Source organism: Mustelus asterias, chromosome 15, assembly GCF_964213995.1.
Source record: "Mustelus asterias chromosome 15, sMusAst1.hap1.1, whole genome shotgun sequence".
Taxonomy (NCBI): domain Eukaryota; kingdom Metazoa; phylum Chordata; class Chondrichthyes; order Carcharhiniformes; family Triakidae; genus Mustelus; species Mustelus asterias.
Genome location: NC_135815.1, coordinates 89,554,791 through 89,575,074, shown reverse-complemented (window position 1 = coordinate 89,575,074; position 20,284 = coordinate 89,554,791). Strand labels below are relative to the sequence as shown.

The 20,284-nt window shown below is 40.2% G+C and overlaps 1 protein-coding gene across 7 annotated transcripts in view; it reads left to right on the top strand.

Moving 5' to 3' along the window:
- ralgapa2 (Ral GTPase activating protein catalytic subunit alpha 2) overlaps window positions 1-20,284 on the top strand; it is a 487,945-nt gene that overhangs the window by 170,469 nt on the left and 297,192 nt on the right. For 4 of the 7 annotated variants that reach the window (XM_078230302.1, XM_078230301.1, XM_078230298.1 and 1 more), the window contains 5 exons: window positions 3,092-3,235; window positions 4,235-4,335; window positions 6,527-6,620; window positions 8,041-8,226; window positions 20,029-20,187. In XM_078230302.1, coding sequence (XP_078086428.1) covers window positions 3,092-3,235; window positions 4,235-4,335; window positions 6,527-6,620; window positions 8,041-8,226; window positions 20,029-20,187 — 684 coding nt within the window. The remainder of the gene's footprint in view (window positions 1-3,091; window positions 3,236-4,234; window positions 4,336-6,526; window positions 6,621-8,040; window positions 8,227-20,028; window positions 20,188-20,284) is intronic. The other 3 variants (XM_078230304.1, XM_078230303.1, XM_078230299.1) reach the window with 2 other exon arrangements.

Genomic DNA, 20,284 nt, shown 5'->3' with positions numbered 1-20,284 from the left:
GTAATGTTCTATGTTCTATGTTCTATGTTCTATATAGCGATTTGATCAGGGTAGCGAGTATTCTGCAGGGTAGGTTTGATGCAGCTTCTTTTGGCATGAAGTTTGCACAGTGAGCAAATGGCTCCGGCCCTAATTATGAAGTTGTCAATAATGCCAATCTTGTAGTGCATGGAACTGTAGGCATCCCAATCCCTATGTTGACTAGTGGAGGTGGGCTTGCGGTTGACGGTAGTAGAAAACCTATTGACAGATTTCTGAATGAACACATCAAGGAACGAGTGTTGTTTCACTGCTCCGTTTCAGAGGTGATTTTGAGCTCAGAATGGAACCCATTAAGGTGTATAAGGAAAATTTGCAGCCCCAGATTCAAATAGAGCAAAGGGATCATCTACATAAGGAGTAGGAATTTAGGAGTCATTCCATCAATTTAGGAGTCATTCCATCAAAGAAGCATTTCTTGTGGAAACCAACAAAGATGTTTGCAAGAGCAGGGCCTAGGGAGGCTCACATGGCAACACCAAGCATTTGGACATGAATGGATGTTGTTACGACTGAGCTCAACTGTGTGGGTAGCTGAGCTCAAGTTCAATAAATACAGGTTCAGCCAATGGCAGCATGTCTAGGTAGACATGCATTGGTAACATGGTGCAAGTGTCTATTGCCTCCTCGAGTGGTGCATTAATGATTAAGCTAGCAATTTCGAATGAGTACGTGGACACAACACTACTATCAACGTGCAAGTCCCGTATGGTCTTTGCAACGGTGAAGAAATTCACCGTATATGTGGAAAACTTCCTCAGTAATTGTCTCAACTCACTCAGCCATTTGGCTAATTGATGTTGTGCAGAACCAATCACAGGTAAGATGGGAGGTAAAGTGACATCACTTTTGTGTCTTGGGCAGTGCATACATACGTGGGCACGGTAAGCCACGAGACCGAATCCTATCATATTCACCACTAGGCAGGCTGTTACTCTTGCACAAGTCCAACAGGCATTTTGTAACTTGTTTTCAAGCAGGGCTGTGCGGTCATGCTTAGAAATGGGTCCAATGGATAGAAATTTGGATACGTCTTGAACAGTGTGCATTTTGTTAATGTAGCCACGCTTGTTAAGGCTGACTATTCCAGTCCCTTTGGGCGTACCGATATACATGTCTGGGTTGGTGTTGAGGCCTCTCAATGCTACCAGAGTCCACTTGCCAACCTGTCAGCACCCTCTTCTCATGCAGTATAAATTATTGTTCCCTTTTGAGATTTGGTATTCTTGCATCTGTCAGGATGAAAAGCTTTGGTAGCATGTCTCTTTCTTCAACAATAGTCACTGAAATGTGTATAATGTACATTTGGTCAATAAGCTATTTGTATTTTATTTTGCTCTCATTAAACTGCTCTTGGATCAGTGTTAATGATTAATCTCATCAGTGACATTTTGATGGCCTCTGTCATAAACTGAAGAAAGGGGAATGGGATGCAAGTGCACAGGATTTATCCACAGATGCGTATTGCTAATAAATTGGTGTCAGCTCCTAAGGGAAAAGGGCCAGTAATAAAGCTGTAGATTTATCTTAATGTAGCCAAGGTTAAAATTTATTCTCTTGCTACTTTTGATGAGTTGTCCATTTTGGTTGGACATTTTTTCACAGACTTAAAAACATAGATTAAAAGGAAAGGTAAACCCTAATATTTTATTTGCTGCTGCAAAGATTATGCTTATTATTTGATCCTTAAAGTGTTTATTTATTAATTGATGCCCCACCTACAGATGGAAGATAGTCTAGCTATAAGAGAATTTTTGGCCTGTAAGAAATCATGCTTCAAGGTGAATTGGCTTTCTGTCTGTGAATTGGTGTTGCATATTTGCACTACCTTATGGCTCATTTGTTTTTCTGTTATATGGTGATTCAAGCTACTTTGCTATGGAGTGATATGTCACCTATTCAATTAAGCCCACAATAATATTCCTCGTATAAATGCATTCAATCCTAAATAGGTAATACACAATTCTCATTCAAGGAAAATCTGCATTCTTGTCTTTCTTAACCAGGTCCTGTTGCATTTAATATCCATGCGTAAAGTCTTAAGCACAGTTAATCTGAGTTAGAAAAACTGTTGACATAAATACCAGGTGGTTCACAAAATGCTCAGTCCACAAATCTCTATCTGATCCTGCAGGAAAAGCCTTAAAAATTAAATCTTTTGCGTGTAAAATGCCACCATTATAAACAAATATGGGCTACAATCCAGATATATGATGTATGCAATACCTTTACAAACATTGTTCAGTGTTTTTCATACAACATGCTTTGTACGGGGCAATGGGCCTTATAGTCAGGTGTGCATTAAATGCAAAAGTAAATTTGAAGACTTGGAAAGTGTGTTTATTGCAGAACGGTTTGTAATTTTTTTGTCAACAGAATAGCAGATGGGACGAAATAGTTGTGCTTACCCCTAACACTAGGTGCAGCAGAAGGTTTCATTTTATAATGTAAATAATGTTAGTAGTTCCATTCATTTCTGAAATTTCCTGGTTGTGTTTTACATTTTCCTAGTAAGGCAGATTTAACTGCATCGTTATTTTGAACTCCATTCACTTCAAACAGCTCCTCCTGTACTGAAAAAGGTTTATCATGGTGGTTGCGCATGTTTACAATGCGGGGAGCAGTTGTGCATAGTGCTTAATTTTTCACACCAAGTTAACTTTGGTTTTAATTTTTGGTTTGGATTGAAAATTCAAAGGGAAAGAAAATGCTGTTAAGATTTACATTCCTTTCACAAGTTCTGTGAGCACAATATGTAATATAACATCTTTTACTACATTACAAATTCCTTGTAATTCAAGGGGTGGTGATACCTCCTGAACAACAGTTAGTCCACTGGTGCAAGTTGATTGGCTTTTAACTAGGATAATCACTGAATCTGGGTAGACATGGTCTCAAGCGTGACTATAGTTTAAAAAGAGGGGAAGACATTGCCTTGTCTTGAGGGCAACTAAGGTTTAATGCGTCAATTTCAAATATGTTTTTGTGACGAACAAAGGGAAAGACGCAGATTAGATTTCACTCACTGCCAAATGTTATTATGTACACATAGAAGATGAAGAGTTCCAACAGCCTGAAAGTACACCAGATGCAGAAGAACTGATGTGTGGTTCAATGCTGGATCAAGAACAAAAACTTGCCCATAGCAGCAGCACCTCTGATATAGCTGAACAACTCCAGTCTGAACTGCTGCAAGGTACTATGAATAAATAATACAACAACATTCGTGTACCAGGACTTAAGATTTTTTTGGAGGGGGTGGTTGGGGCAAAGTAAAATCTTTTCATTGAATGTAATGTAGTATCACTTGAAATTAATAATGATGGTAAATAATAAGGATGTAATGGGATGAAGGAATCACAACAATGTGATGCATCAAAAGTAAATAAAAATCCCTAGCCAAAGACTGATAAACATTTTGATGCCTAGCTTGGCATTATCTAAGATCTGGGATGGTGTGCAGTGCGTGGGAGATAAAATTCACACCGATTTGCTGGCAACAAAACTTTACAAACTCCAGGTTAGTTGTTGAGGTACAGGGCACTGTGTGTCTCACACTATTTAAAAAAAGATTTTGAGCAATTAAGATGGTGTTAATAAAGTGTGCACTATTTCGAAAAGAAATGTTGAACACTCCATTGTTTGCTGTCCAAATGTTTATAAATTTAAGAATACCTTTTATTTTTGTCACAAGTAGGCTAACATTAACAATGCAATGAAGTTACTCTGGAAATCCCCTAGTTGCCACACTCCCGGCGCCTGTTTGGGTACACTGAGCGAGAATTTAGCACGGCCAATGCACCTAACCAGCACGTCTTTCAGACTGTGGGAGGAAACCGGAACACCCGGGGGAAACCCACGCAGACGGGGAGAACGTGCAGACTCCGCACAGACAGTGACCCGAATCGAACCCGGGTCCCTGGTGCTGTGAGGCAGCAGTGCTAACCACTGTCCAACGTGCTGCCCTATCTCACCACCATGAGCATGTTTTAATGTTATTTACTTTTACATGAGAGATAATGGCATTATGCCCAAGATGTTTTTAAAGCTGGCATGGTTTGCTGATCTAATGTATTAAGCCTGTAAACTTAAAGACTCCCTTTACCAAAAAGACAGGTGTAAAGTTTAGGAAGTAATGAACAGTTTGCTCAAACCTCACATACATATAAACCTTTTTCTTGTGTGTTTATTACAGGACAAAAGTGGGAACACTCGGCTAGTTTCAGTAACTCTGATTCAAAGACTACCATTGTTGAGAACAGAAAATGTGGAGGCAAAGACAATGAAACTCCAGTTGTAAGGCGACACACAAATAAAATTACCTTAAGTATTTCTTAAGTCTAGAATACAGTCAAGGGAGGATCAATCTTAAATATCGCTGAAAAGACAGCCATGTATCGTAAAGGGTTAAGGGGATGATGGGTGAGAAGGAATCAAGCTTTGGATGGTGGCAATAGAGTAGGAATATCAAGGGTTGAGCTAGAAAATTGGGAGGGCAGAGTACTTGAGAGCAGGGAACTCTTGGGAAGACAAGAGAGCGTCCCGGAGGGATAAAGAAGTTTAAAAGAAAGTATAAATGCAATGGTGGGGCTTGGAGCAACAGCAAAAATCCCATGTGAATCAGCTCAGGGGAAGTTCACGTTACAAAGATGTGCACCCATCAAAATTAAGATGCGTAAAAAGCTGGTCGCAAAAACAAAGTAAATAGCAGATAACGAGTCCGTATTTAAATTTGGTGATCCGTGTGATTGATATTTGGCATTCTTGCATTTATCCTGAGTGCACGACAAAAAGCTTTGGCAACAAGACATTGGTAGGGTGAAGTCAGCATGGGTATCAACAAACTGTTGTTTGCGTTTGTGGACAAGCAGAAGCCATTTCTGGCATGTTATTTGTGTCTTCCACTGTGAAGACTGACACACATCCAAATTTCACGTCCATCATTTCTTGCTAAAAAATCAGGTCCAAAGTGCATGGGCATCACACCCATGAGTCCAGCAATTCATTGTACTTCATACAACACGGACTACATGCTCAGTTTCACCTTTGGAGCAGTAAGAAAACAACGGGAATTCTATTTTTTTTTTTCTTTTGGGCTAATGTTCATTTTTACTGATTTACCATCTGAAAAAGTTTTTAAAGTTTATTTATTACTGTCACAAGTAGGCTCACATTAACACTGCAATGTAGCTACTGTGAAAATCCCCTAATCGTCGCACTCTGGCACCTGCTTGGGGACACTGAGGAAGAATTTAGCATGGTAAATGCGTGGTACCACTAGCTTAGTAGCAAAAACTGGGTGGGCATGGACAAGTTGGGCCGAAGGGCCTGTTTCCATGCTGTAAACCTCTATGACTCTAAATGCACCTGACTAGCACGTCTTTCGGACTGTGGGAGGAAATCGGAGCACCCGGAGGAAACCCACGCAGATACTGGGAGAACGTGCAGACTCTGCACAGACAGTGACCGGAGCTGGGAATCAAACTTGGGTCCCTGCCACTGTGAGACAGCAGTACTGACTACTGTGCCACCGTGCCACCCAAAATGTGGTAACGTAGTGGCGAAAATTGGTAAACACTGATTTCAATGATCTTTAATGATTATGGGACGATGGTAACATGAGTTGACAATGAAATTCTTTTCCCAGCCTTCTGGATGCTAAATGCTTTGACACACGTGATTATGAACACATGTTAGGAACGAGACTTTTTTAAATTGTTACAATTAATAAGTTTTAAATTGTTACAATATGCGAGTTGATATTCTGTGTCAAATTCAATTCCCCTCTATTTCCTGTCCCCAAAGTCCAAAAAAATACAGTGTAGTATTTGAAATTACCTAATTAACCTCAGCATGTGCATATTTAGGGAAGCTCTCCACAGGTAATAGCTGAGCTCATGGAAAATGAGATCATTGTTCAGTTTGTAGTCCTAAATGAAAGGTCGTGTCAAGCACAGCTTCAGTTTAGCAACACACATCTTTCCTCAAAGCAATCTGTTTACTTCTGTTCGGAAGTAATTATTGGTGTAAGAGCTCCATTGGTTATATTAATTATATAATAAATTGTGCATTATGTGGTTTCAGCATTCCTGTTTTCTCAAAGTGTGTCCTCCAATTTGTGAGCAATATCCGCAAGAAGTATTAAACCAATGCACTTGTGTGGGTAAACATGCCAGCACATTTTATTTTTAATTGGCAAGTTGATAGTGCTTACTTCAGAATGCCTCCATTTTATAAAAAAAAGATCATTCTAAAGAAAAGTCATGCCTTTGCTATTTTTGGACAAAGTACTTTGTCCTTTTCAACAAACTGTCATTAACTTCTTTAAACGTAAATATCCCTGCGTAGATATTTAAATATATACCTTTACGGAGAAAAGTATCTTTTATACATCTTGTTTGTTAGTTGACTATTTGAATGCATTGCAAAGCAAAATTAAGGGAGAAGCCAAATTTACACAAGTGCTTCTCTTGAATTTTTGTCGCAGATCATGATACGTAGGAGCAGCAGTCCTGGTGAGCTAGAAAGCAATGAAGATGCACTTCAATCATCCCAAGGAAGTCACAGATTGAGAAATAAGAGTGAGTCCTGAACTCTTCATATTTTGGTCTGTCAGGCGAATAATTTAATTTTGAATAATTTTATTTGGTGAGATTGAAGCAGATTTTGAACTGCAATCCTTGCTTCCTTCCAAGAGGAGAGAATCCATTTGATTAAAATACTTTGCGTCAACTATGTTATTTCTGTGTTCCACATTTAGACCTGTCAAAGGACTTAAGTTGCCATTGTTCAGTTTATCTGGGGTGATGATGCCCATGGATCAACTGAAGTTTGACATGTTATCTATTGGGAAGTTTGATAAATTAGCTTTCATTATGTGATTTTTTTTCACTTTCAGATTGACAAATTCATACTCCATCACACCATATAATGCAACTTATTTAGTCATTAAATTTGCAGTGTACTTTCTGTCCTTTGGTGACTTCCAGCTTAGACAGTTTGAAAAAAGGCAGCATTGTCCTTGAGTTTATCCTGGTGGATTGATAGCAAGATCGTCAGCTCAGCATCATCTTGTCACCAGGATTGGAACATGGGTTGCCCATCTTGGAAAAGCAGACAATTTGACCATGATTCCAAGTTGTTTCGATGTGACTATTTTTGCTCATTTAGATGATGGTTGGTTGATCTATCTCCTGGACTTTCAGATCTGTGCTCTGCTCACCCTATGTGGACTTTCAGCATGTCTGTAGCCCTCTTTCCCTTTGTGGCTTTGACATTTATTGTGTCCGAGTTCTTCACATTACTGAGCTACACATTCGACTTTCTTCTCAAACATGGTCGGATTTCCATATTCATTGCTCCTTTCCTCCTACTCTTAGCAAGAGTTTATGGATCACTCTGGAATTCGGAAATCTCATATTTCTCTGCAGTGCAAAATACAAATCTTTTAATCATGTGGGAGGATAGAGTAGCTGTCAATCAGTAGTGTTATCAAAGTTGCTACAAAGACCAGCAGGAAGTGGAAATATTTAACAGTCACACACAAATAGCTGGATACTTACGAAGGGGGAAATTAGAAATGCATCATAGGTGGGGAGACAAATTGATTCCTGGTCAACAGTGCATTGCAAGTACTGAGGTATTTGAGCATTAGTGTAATCACTGGATGCCAAGCTGTTTGTTTTTCCAAACTGTTTTTCTGTTCCGTTTGCGTACAGAATGACCCAGTCGTCTTCTAAGTTTTTCTACTTTGTAATCGTGATATGTGAATTAATACATTAACAACGCGATAGGGAACGGTGTGAGCATTTGTAAAGGTTAAACTTTCATTAAACTGTTGTTAAAGAGTAAGTGAAAGATTTTCAAATCTGAAGCATGAAAATTTATCTCAAAACGATTTGTATTTTAAAACATGCAGTTTTTATCTGAATTTAAAGGGGGAAATCGACATTCAACGTGTGTTTTTTTAAAAAAACTTTTTTTTTCTCTGCTAACAACTAGGTGAGAGTATCAGTAGTGAAACATCCAATGATTTTAATAGTTTCAATGAAACGGAGCTATCCTTAACTCAGTGGAAGACATTTGACGAAGAGTTAAAAGTCGGTGTAGTAACTGACGATGCTATTGATGCAGATACAGCACACAACTGGCAGAGACGAAGTTCATCCAATGCTACCACCCTTACAGGTAGGGGATAAAGTAGGGCAGAATTAATGGTTTAATTTGCATTTGTTTATATATTATTTAAATGTAGTATTGTTTAAGCATTAGAAGCCTACACTTCCTGTAGCTTGTGGAAAGTTCGGGCCATTCATTTCATATTTGAACAAGGTGTTTTGTTTGTTATGGAAAAAACCACAACCAAAGACATTGAATACAAAAGTAAAGAGGAGATGATGAAACTGAGCGATGTTGGCTAAGCCACTGTCAGAGAGCTGCTTTCAGTTTTGAACATCCCATTATTGGGAAGAATAAAGTACAGACTATGTCTATTGTAGAATTACAGGGCTGATAAACTGGGATAGGAGAAAATAATTTTGATGATGGAACTGAAAATTAACAGCAGAGATTAAAGAAGCACTTCACCAAGTTGTTCAAAATTGCTAAAAGGGTTTGAGAAGGTAAATATTGAAATGTTATTGCGACTAGCCAATCAAGAGCATGAATTTAGGGTTAGGATGAGTTAAAGTTCTGCCTCCGCAAAGTGTCATTAGGATATGGAATACACTAATGATAATTGAAGAAATAATTAAATAACCACTTGAAAGTGAAAAATTGAAGGCAATTCAATTCTACTTTGAAGTACAATGGCATTTTTCTTCAGAAATTTCTACAAATCTATAACCTGAAAGATGGATAATCTGGGCTGTTTGGCAGTCTGTTTTCTCAGCCATCTATTTGAAATTAAGATACATAATTAAGTGTTTGGAGGGTGGCACGGTGGCACAATGGTTAGCACTGCTGCCTCACAATGCTAGGGACATGGGTTCGATCCCCGGTTTGGGTCACTGTCTGTGTGGGGGCTGCACGTTCTCACCGTGTCTATGTGGGTTTCCTCCGGGTGCTCCAGTTTCCTCCCACAGTCCAAAGATGTGCGGGTCAGGTTGATTGGCTATGCTAAATTGACCCTAGTTTTGGGGGATGTTAGCAGGGTAAATATGTGGGGTTATGGGGATACGGTGGGATTGTTGTCGGTGCAGATTCGATGGGCCGAATGGCCTCCTTCTGTGCTGTAGGGATTCTGAGTCTCAGCCTTCTTTGAAAGAATACTTGTAACACATCAATTATGACTGCTCGTTTTCTGTCATAAAACAAGCCATAGTATATTTTGTTTAAAGTTCAACAAAATATTTTATTTGCATTGCAACAACTTAATGTATATAGCGACGGTAGAGTGGTTAGCACTGCTGCCTCACAGTTCCAAGGACCCAAGTTCAATTCCAGCCTTGCGTGACTGTGTGGAGTTTGCACGTTCTCCCCGTGTCTGCATGGGTTTCTTCTGGGTGCTCCGGTTTCCTCCCACAGTCCAAAGATGGGCAGGTTAGGTGGATTGGCCATGGTAAATTACCCCTTAGTTTCCCAAGGTGTGTAGGTGAGATGTAAATGTGTGGGGTTACGAGGATGGGGAAAATGGAAGTGGGCCTGGGTAAGATATTCTGTCAGAGAGTCGGTGCAGACCAGATGGGGTTGAATGGCCTCTTTCTACAATGTGGGGATTCTATCTATGATTGACTTTTAATGTTGAATAATATCCGAACCTATTTCAAAATTAACACCCTTCATTGAACCAGTGCTGTTTCGCTTGCTTAATGCTAATGTAGAGGGAAGAATATGCAGGGCAATGAGGGTACAGATTGTGGTTAGGTACGATTCTACTGCTGCTGATGTCCGGATGGGCATTTTTGAAATGCTAGATCTATTCTCAATCTATCCCATTAAGCACATTGGTAATGCCACGCAATACGATGGCAGGTATCGTCAATGTGAAAATGAAATTTCATGTCCAAGAACTGCAAGATGGTCACTCCTACCAACATAGCCATGGACAGATGCATCTCCGACAGGTAGATTGGTGAGGTTGATGTTGGGTACGTTTTTCCCACTTGTCCATTCTCTCATTTGCCAGACTGGGCCAGTGGCTGGTGGTATGTTCTTCAGGATCCGGCCAGCTTGGTCACTGGTGGCGTTACCAAGCCACTCGTGGTGACGGACAGTGAAGTCCCCCATCCAGAGTGCATTCTTCATCCTTTCCACCCTTGGTGCTTCTTCCAAGCGGTGATTAACATAAGGAGTACTGCTTTGTCAGCTGAGGGAGATGGTAATCAGCAGATTTCCTTGCCCATGTTTGACCTGATGTCAGGAGATTTCATGGGCTCTGGAGTCAATGTGAGGAGTCTCAGGGTCACTCTATCTTGACAGTATAGCACCATAGTGCTACTGCCATCTTTAGTGGGTTTGAACTGCTGGAGGGCCAGAACATGATGCGGCGATGCCGGCGTTGGACTGGGGTAAGCACAGTAAGAAGTCTCACAACACCAGGTTAAAGTACAACAGGTTTATTTGGCTTGTGCTACCAAATAAACCTGTTGGACTTTAACCTGGTGTCATGAGACTTCTATGGCTTGTGCTACCAAATAATCCTGATGGACTTTAACCTGGTGTTGAGATTTCTTACTGGGCCAGAACATCCCAGGGATGGTGATGGAGGAATCTGGGTCATTAGATGTAAGGAATAATTCTGAACATATTAATATGTCAGGCTGTTGTTTTTCTAGGCTGTGGGACAGCTGTCCCAATTTTGGGCCCGATGTTAGCAAGGAGGACTCAACAGGGCAGTGTGTGTCGATTCCTCAGATTTTTCTGTAGTGGGATAGTACAGCTGTGTGGCTTGGCCATTTCTGAGTGCAGTTAAGAGTCAGTTACATTGCTGATGGTCTGGAAAGGCATGTAGGATAAGGATGGCAGTTTTTCCTTCCTAAATCGGAGAGCCAGATGGTTTTTTGAGAGTAGTTTCATGATTAGCTTTTTATACTAGTTTTATTCATTGTTGAATTTAAATTCCTCCAGCTGCCATGTTCTAAAATGTTGGTCCAGGCGTTTAGATCACCAATTCAGTGGTATGACCACTATGCCACTGTTGCCAGCCTTACATGCACCTATATTGATGCACCCCTCGATTCCATTACTGCAATCAACATAAAGAAGAAATAGTCCAGGAATGTGACTATTGTCCATGATTTGTGTGTCAATTTATCCATTAATTGCAGCGCAGAGGCGCTACTTTAGCTTTGATCCCAGGGCTTACCTAAGTTTGCTAATTTCACTTGGAGCAGAGTTAAGGATGGTACTGTTGACTTCAGTGCTCCTGGGTTAATGAGGAGAAAACCAGTGGGATTTTTTTTTTGTTCCTTAATTGCTGTCCAGTACTTACAGGTGAATGTGTGTACACACTCATGGGTGCATATGTGTTTGAGTGCATGTTGCTCGTGTGTATGTGGATCACACCATAAACTTTCTCTTGGCTATCTTTTTGTGTTGCAGAAACCAGGCTTGGTCTGTGTGTGAGCCCCTTTCCTTTCCGTGACTTTATCTTAAATTTCTTTTCCTTTTTTAGTTTTATTGTTTCCTGTAATGTTTTTGTTTCTTTCTGCCTCATGTTTTAATCTTTTCCTTTCCCCAGCACTTAGTCCTTTTCTTTCTCGCCTGTTTTTCCTCTATTTGTTCCTCTGCTCTTTCCCTGCTCTTCCGCTTCACACTTCTCTGCCTTTGTGCTCACGATTTTCTGTTGGGGGGTGGGGGGCGGTAATAATTGTGGGTGGACAAGCTCAAAGATGGTGAACATTTTAGACATTTAAACTTGTGAAATGTTCTGATGATTTTAGTTAACAACAACTCACATTGCTCATCAACTTTCCACAGCAAAATAAAACCAATTCATTACGGTTTAAAATTCCAAGTCCTTTGCTAGTTCTAACTATGCCACTAGATATCTTGAAAACATTTTAAAATATCTGTTGTGTTCAGATAAAGACACTGTCAGAAGGAGTAAGTCTGCACTTAAACGCCTTGATTTGCAAAATCTATTACTGTCAAAAAAAAATTCTTTTTGTATGAAATGATCTTTAATCTTAAAAGGACTCGATAGCATAGACTACACAAAGGCTTTTCTAAGTGAAATTTTCAATGGAAAAACATCTGAAATGAAGACTCTAGGGAAAGATTTTATTGAAAAAAGAAAAAAACTCTCTTAAAATTGGACTTAAAACCCACAGACCAGTCTTTCTTTCTTGTCCTCAAATAGCTATATTGTACATGGGGATTATTGTCACTGGCCTATTACTGCTTTTGTTCACTGCAGTGGATGGGTGATGTGGGATGTTTTGAGAGCTTTGGATACTGTTGAGCAGTCCTGGACTGCAGCATGTGATCCAAAGTGTTTTCGTTAAGGCTGGGTTTTCATTAACTACTTACTTTGTAATGTGCAAAGTCTTGCCAACAGCATGCATGCATGTCCTGTAAATGTAATTTCACTTGCTGTAATTTTTTTTGGACAAACATTCAGTAACCTTTCCATCAACCCTAATTATACTCATGTTCATTATAATGAGCCCAAATTTTATTTTAACCTAGACATACCTAACTCTTGTCATTCTTCTAATTTGAATGACTGTCGGCTGCCCCCGCCAGTCATGGTTAAGACCACAGAGAGTTAAAGTAAAGAAAAATAATCAAGTGAGATGCGAATTTAGCCGTGCAAAGCATTCTAATAATTGAGTCTAATGTCCTGTCTTTAATAATCACCACCCTTTGGTGTAACCAACAGTGACATCTTTGAGAAGTGTAGTGACTGGCTTTTCTGACTGAAGTCTTCCAAGGTTAATTTCTACTCTACTTTCAGCTACACATTTGTCAAGTGTTTGATTAGGTGAACAGCAATGCAAAGCTGGAATTATTTAAAACTAGTGAAAAGTAACTGCCAAAAGCTTTCACAATAAAATTTAGCATGCTGAACTTGGCAATTGTAATGTTACTTTCCATTCTTAATTTTCGTCCAGTTTGATTTTTTTCTTATTAAAAACCGAATGGGTGTAAGGGGGCTAGTGAGGAACATGCAAGATATTAAGTGCGAAACAAGCTTCGGCAAAAAGAGGCTGATAAATGGGATTGGATGAACACGTACATAGAATCCATAGAAGGTGTTGGTGCAGAAGGAGGCCATTCGTCCCATCGAGTCTGCACCAACACCAATCCTACGCAGGTCTTATCCCCGCTAATCCATCTAGCCTATCACATCCTGAGACACTAAGGGTTAATTTAGCATGTCCAATCAACCTAACCTGCACATCTTTGGACTATGGGAGGAAACTGGAGCACCCGGAGGAAACCCACGCAAATACGGGGAGAATGTGCAAACTCCACACAGACATGCAAGTGAAGGTGCAGGAAATTTTTAGGTTTCATGTAAAATGGCTGCAGTGATGAAGGGACCTAAGGAGTCGAGTGGATTTTTCTGCCCCATTTGCTGCCACTGGCAGGGGCCACCAGTGGAAGTGGTATTTTCCCACCCACCTGCCGGGGAGGTGGGCTGACTATGCAAAGGTCCGTTGACCTCGGGCAGGATTTTTACGGTTTTGAGGGAGAGCGCGGCTGGAAAATCCCACCCAGAGAATCTGGTGAAATGATGCGACGACAATAATCTCTCCCTCAATGTCAGTGAAACGAAGGAGATAGTCATTGACTTCAGGAAGTGGAGTGGAGAACATGCCCCTGTCTACATCAACAGGAATGAAGTGGAAATGATCAAAAACTTCAAGTTTCTGGGTGTTCAGATCACCAATAACCTGTCCTGTAGGTTAGAATTCCATGTCAACTTGCATGTTTGCCCATTAATTACAGATGCAGAGGTTCCTGTGTCCACCCCCATCGTGATTTGCTCTCCGTTGATTACAACTGTAGCAAACATAGGCTCTGCTCATACCTCATTAATAGTAAACATATTGTGGTTATGCTTCGCTGCCTGCTCCGAGCTTTCCACGTGGTGTGTAGCTGATTGAGCCTTCATTAAATTTAAATATTCTTGTTCAGCCTTTGCCTTTCATCTGCATTCCTTTCCTAAATGCCCTTGCTGCATTGTAGACAAACAAGCATCCATAAACTTGCAGTAGCATGCTGGCACAGTGGTTAGCACTGCTGCCTCACAGCGCCAGGGACCCGGGTTCGATTGCCGGCTTGAGTCACTGTCTGTGTGGGGTTTGCACACACTCCCCGTGTCTGCGTGGGTTTCCTCCGGGTGCTCCAGTTCCCTCCCACACGCCAAAGGTGTGCAGGTTAGGTTGATTGGCCACTCTAAATTGCCCCTTAGTGTCAGGGGGTTAGTGGGGTAAAGAAGTGGGGTTATGGGGATAGGGCCTGGGTGGGATAGTGGTCAGTGCAGACTCGATGGGCTGAATGGCCGCCTCCTATGAATTCTAAACGATTGGCGTAGTGTGGCCTTCCACACCTAAAACACTCCACTGCTTTTAACTTTTTTTTTCTGGAAGCTTCTTTCTGTGTTTAGTGCAGCGCCCCTGCCTGGGCGCTACCATTAGCCTGCTGAATATCTTTGGTATGCCTAGCAGCCATTTCCATGCCCTTCAAAATTTCGAGAACCTTCTTAAAAGTAAGTGTGACTTCCCCAACAACTGACACTGAATGCTGTCCTCGTTAATTTCACAGACCAGCCTGTCTCTGAGCACATCTAAAACTGCCCTGAAATCTGTCTTCTGAAAGCTAATGTATTTCTGCCATAAGGTTAGCTACCGATTGACCTGGTTTTCGAAAATGGCTATGAAATTTGAATCTTCGAACAATCGTTGAGAGCTTGGATCATGGTGATTCTGGACCAGAGCAACTAAGACTTCATAGGAAATCTGCCCTGGCTTCCGTGCTGTGGCCAATTTCTCATCGTCTTATGAGTCCTCAGTCCCCCACACACTCAGGGCTATCGAGCATTACTTTGCCGCATCTTCTATTCCATTTGCTTAAATAAAATGCTGCACCCTGTCTATGTATTCAGTCCCGTCCTCAGTTCACTCATTAAACTCTCCGACCGCCCCAGACATAGCCATGGTGCTACTGACTTGACATTCCATCGAATAAATTCACAACTCACTGTATGCAACCCTGTGTTGCCAAGCTGAACAAAGAACAATTTTGCTTTGTGTTCCATTTCCGTTTCTCCTTTGTCACCAAAAATGTGAATACGCGCATCCACAAATAAGGTAGTCGCATCCATTGTTTAAAGAAGGATTTTCTTTACACAAATAAATAATGAAGTTTAACAAAACAGCAGTGAACAGGAGCACTAGAACTGGACTGGACTTGCAGCACTTTCTTGCAGACTGAAGCCCCCTGCCCAAAACCCCCACGTGTTCAAAAGGGAGAAAGACTTATAAGAGTACTCTAAGACTCATTAATGAGGTAAAACTCACTGATTTGTAGATGTCAGTTTTTGATTTGAATATTTTGTAAAGTAAAGGCACATTCTGCTAGTTCCTTCGGTACTCGAGAAAATAATAAATTTGGCTTTGCTGCTTTAACCTCCTGATCTCTTCAGTTTTGCTTATACCATTTTCGTTGAAATGTGTAAACATTTTGAGCCGTCGTTAATCTGCCATAAATCAGTCTTCACAGTAGAGAGTAATATTCCTGACATTTTCAGCAAACTATGAATGAATCGATGACTGGAACTCACTTTTAACACGAGTAAAAAAAAAAAAGTATTAAAAAACGTAGTGGTGCTAAAAATGTAAAATCCCCCAAGACCTGATGGTTTCTATCCCGCAGTTTTAAATGAAGTAGGTGAGGAAATTGCTTTAGCCACAATCTTCCAAAGATCCTTATTCAGAAAGCGCCATTTTAGATTGGCAAATTGCAGATATCGCTGCATTGTTTAAGAAAATGACATCTGTCAGAGAAAGGCATACTGAATCATATGTAGCTGCTAATCACTTATATATGGAATCCTTTTAATGATGACTGCAATATGTTTACTGTAATTAGATTTCAAGTAGTTGACACTTTTACTTGCGCCATTAAATCATCTTCATATGTAATTTTCCAATTAATGACTCATTAAGAAATTAACTACCAGGATATAAAAGCAATAGAATATGAGCAGCACCTGTTGTTCAAAACGAATTCAGAAACACAATTCGGCATCATTAGTGGCAGTGGTAGGGATTGGTGACTGAAGTATGGAAAACCTACATCAAAAATTGGATTGACCATGAATGATTCTCTTGCAGTTCTACTTGTATCTGTTGTGATTGATTCCACAAATTTCACAAAAAGCTGGAGAATTGTACTTGTTATTTCCTTGGTGTTTTCTAAATGCTGGAATGACTTGCAATCGAGAAACAATATTCAGTCAAATGTGCCCTGTTGTGTTGCTAAATAAATTAATAGGGAGACGGCTGATTCCACATGATACCTGGTTAAATGTCAAAGCATACTTATTGCATTGAAATTGGCATATCATACATTGCATTTTAGTTGAGGTTTTTACAATAATCATGGAGCAAATTGAATGTTGAAAGAATGCTTTGCAGGGTAAGGTTATCAGATGTATTGGAAATTTATAAGTCACTTAAGTTGGTGTGTAATATGTATGCTGGACCATAAGAATATTTTTTCTAAAACTATACTTTATTCATAAAAAGTGTAAAATTGCACTCTGGAACAATTCAAATTGGACGTTGTAGATGGTACACACTGCTGTCGCTGTGTATAGTTAATGGAGAGAGTGAATATTTAAAATGGCACCCCATCCACCACCTTCAACATTCATTCCTTGTACCACTGATGCACAGTGACAGCAATGGGTACCATCTACAAGATGCACTGAAGCAACTCACAAAGGCTCCTTCGACAGCACTTTCCAAACCTGTGACCTCTACCATCTAGAAGGACAAGGGCCGCAAGTGAATGGCAACATCAACTGCAAGTTCCACTCCATCCAGACTTTGAACTACATTGCTGTTCCTTCACTTGTTGCTGGGTCAAAATCCTGTAACTTCCTTCCTAACAGCACTGGGTGTGCCTAAACCACATGGCTTACAGTAGTTCACGAAGAGGGCTCAACATCCCCTTCTCAAGGGCAATTAGGGATGAGTAATAAATGTTGGCCTAGCCAGCGATGCCTACATCCCATAACCAAATAAAGATAAGGTCACTATTGTATCAGATGACCATAGACTACTCTCCCTTTTGAGGGGGAGAGCTGACTGGTGGTGATTTAACCTGAGGATCACTACACCTCAGGCGACGGACAAAGTTGAAATGGTGGGCCTTCGTGAATCTCAGTTGGTACAGGAATTGAACCCATGCTGTTGGCATCGCTCTGCATCACTAACCAGCTATCCAGCCAATTGAGCTAAACTAACTGAATAAGTAAAAATTACATGAAGTACAATACAGCCCAAATTCTTTCCACACAGCATGTGGCACTCTGAAATGTTTCAGTATATTTGCAATTACGTGTCATACTTGAAATATACATTTCATGACAGAGACCAGGGGTTTAACACAGTTCCCAGCCCTCTGTCCTAGACAGTGTCCTATTCTCATTGAACCTGCTGCATCCCTCAGCATGTAGCCTTGAACCTTGAAATATGCCTGGTTGCAGCATTCGGTCATGGACAATTCTTTGAATTGTAAGACCAACAAATTTTGGGCAGACCAAAGATCCTCTTTTGCTGAGTTGATGGTCCTGCAGGAGAAGTTGATGTTTGTCTTGGACTGTATTCATAGGTCTGATGCTCTTAAGAAATGTATTTATATTATGTTTCTTGTGAGGGGTATGTTTAAAATTCAGCTCTTGTTTACTCGGTGCCGATTTGTCTGCACGCCAGACAGCTCCATGCTGAGAATGCAGCAGAATAATTGGTTTTAGATAATGGGGTGTTCGTTTTAATCTGAGTAATGCATTCTTGTTTATTTTGGGGTTTCAGAGTGGGGGTTTTGAATGGGTTGATTGACAGAGGCAGAGTTGTGGGGATGGTGGAGCTAAGCTTGCAGGAAAGACACACAGTTCTCTTTGATTTTTTAAATGGTCAGTTTCTGCCTGGTCCTGAAAGAAGCAAGAGATGTCTGTCTCTCTCTGTCTCTCTCTCTACCCCTGTCGCTTGAGGCTGCTGTATGGGCTGTCAGAAGACGAGTCTCTCTCTCTCTCCAGAGATGTTCAAAGGCTCTCGGACAGTTAACAAGTAAAACCACGTAAGCCTTTGTTGTTTGCTAACTGGTTTTGAAGAGAAGTTTAAGTCTATAAGAGGAATATTGCTTAAATTGGAACTAATAGAGATAAGTTAGTAATTAAGAACTGTATCTTGTTATATTTAAATTGGTAAAAGTTAAGCTAATTCATTCATTATAGTTAAATTGTATTGTTAAATAAAGTTTGTTTTGATAAAAACTTCCTAGTGTGTCAGTAGAATCACACCTGGAGCAAAACACCATACCCTCACACTAATGCCAATATAGAAAAACTATAGGGGTCTATATTGGGGTCTAGTTATGTTTCATAACATATTTTGGGGTTTCTGCTCTGGCACCGTAACACAGGGAAGAACCCATAGGTCAAGAGGAATTGTTCCACTGGAACAGATGAGGGAGACTTCCAACTTGCCTTGGCTCATCCATGCAGAAGGACCTGACTGTTTCCCTCTAATCCAACTGCTATCCATCACAGCAGCCAACTGTTTCTTAAGCTACTCAAGTTCTTTTCTCTACTACTCTACGGAGAAAGTTATTTGATGTGTTGATCTCTGTGTGATAAGAACTTCATGAGATCAGTCCTAAATTTACCTTCCAATAGTTTGAGTTTTTGCCCTCCTATTATGGTGTAATTTGAAGCAGTGTTATTGATTTGTCTTTTTTCTAAACTTTACATTACCTTGTATGATTCCATAAGGACACCTTTCATTTGCCTTCTTTCAAGGAAATTCCTTCAGTTCTTTTAACCTGATCAGGTTTACTAGCTTGGCTTATTGTGACTAATCATCAAATATTATTGCATGAGGTCTGTATTTTTTGTGACAAATTTCTAATTAGTACATCTGATTTATAATCTAAATAGTCAAACTTGATTATTACATAGGTCTCTGAGACCTTCCAGGACTTTAAAATGTTTTGTGGATTGCATTTTGTAATTCTTTTCAGTTAATTGTGGAAGTTCGATATCTATGATCCTGCTATTAATTTGTTTCTCCAAAGCTGGTGGTCAGTTTCATTCCTTTATGGGTTTGAAAATTGTCCTTGTATCTTGGTGGCTGGAATTGGACTCAATACTGCACCAGTGATATGATCAGTGATTGGAGTTTTATGTGTAATTTCCCTCTATTCTGTGCATAATACATTTTAAAACTATCTTTGTCACCAAACCCTTAAATTTATGATGCCTGCAATTTTGAGAAATAACAATCATGAAACATCTTGCTCTTTACTACAGGAGCAACTCAAAGAATTTTAAGTCTTTTAATGTTAATAGCACATTTCAAAATGAGCCAACAAGTGACTACAGTATTTAGTTATTTTCACCGTGTGTTTAATCCAAAGTGTTCAGTGTAGTTTTGAAGTACGACTATTGTTGAATTGTCTTCCGATTTTAAATTTAATTCATGTGTGTTACTGAAATTTATGTGGCTTGCAACTTATAGAACGACCATTTTGTTTAGAATAGGTCAAAGGGCTTTGAAAGTTTCTGTTGACCTAAAATGGGAAAGCACGTACTTGATCCTGAACTAAGAGAGGGCTTTTGTTGAGGGCCTAAAAATGATGTACCTCCTGAAGAAAAAGCTGTGGAGCAGTCTGAGGCTAAATATCTCAGAACGAGTTCTTCTCCCTAGTAAGGGCAGATACTTACCTCGAACTTGCAAAGCATTCTAATGATACATTAATTTGGTGCATTAATTTAAATAAACCCATGATGTATATTTTTCTGTTCCCTCTTAGGTTCTGATACTGCCCTTCCTACCCTCTCAGCAACTTGTGCACAACCCCACCTCTCCACCCTTTCTTCAGCCTTCCCCATGCAACCTGAATCCAAGGACTCCACCCCACTCCTGGATGAAAAACTGCATCAGTCTGTCTTGCAAATCCCTGAGGATCTGGGTACTTTTTTTTGGTTGATTCTTATATTATTTTTATCTCGGGGGTGGGGGGGGGGGGGGGGGGGAGAGGGGGGGGGGTGGTAATTCATTTGGTTCAT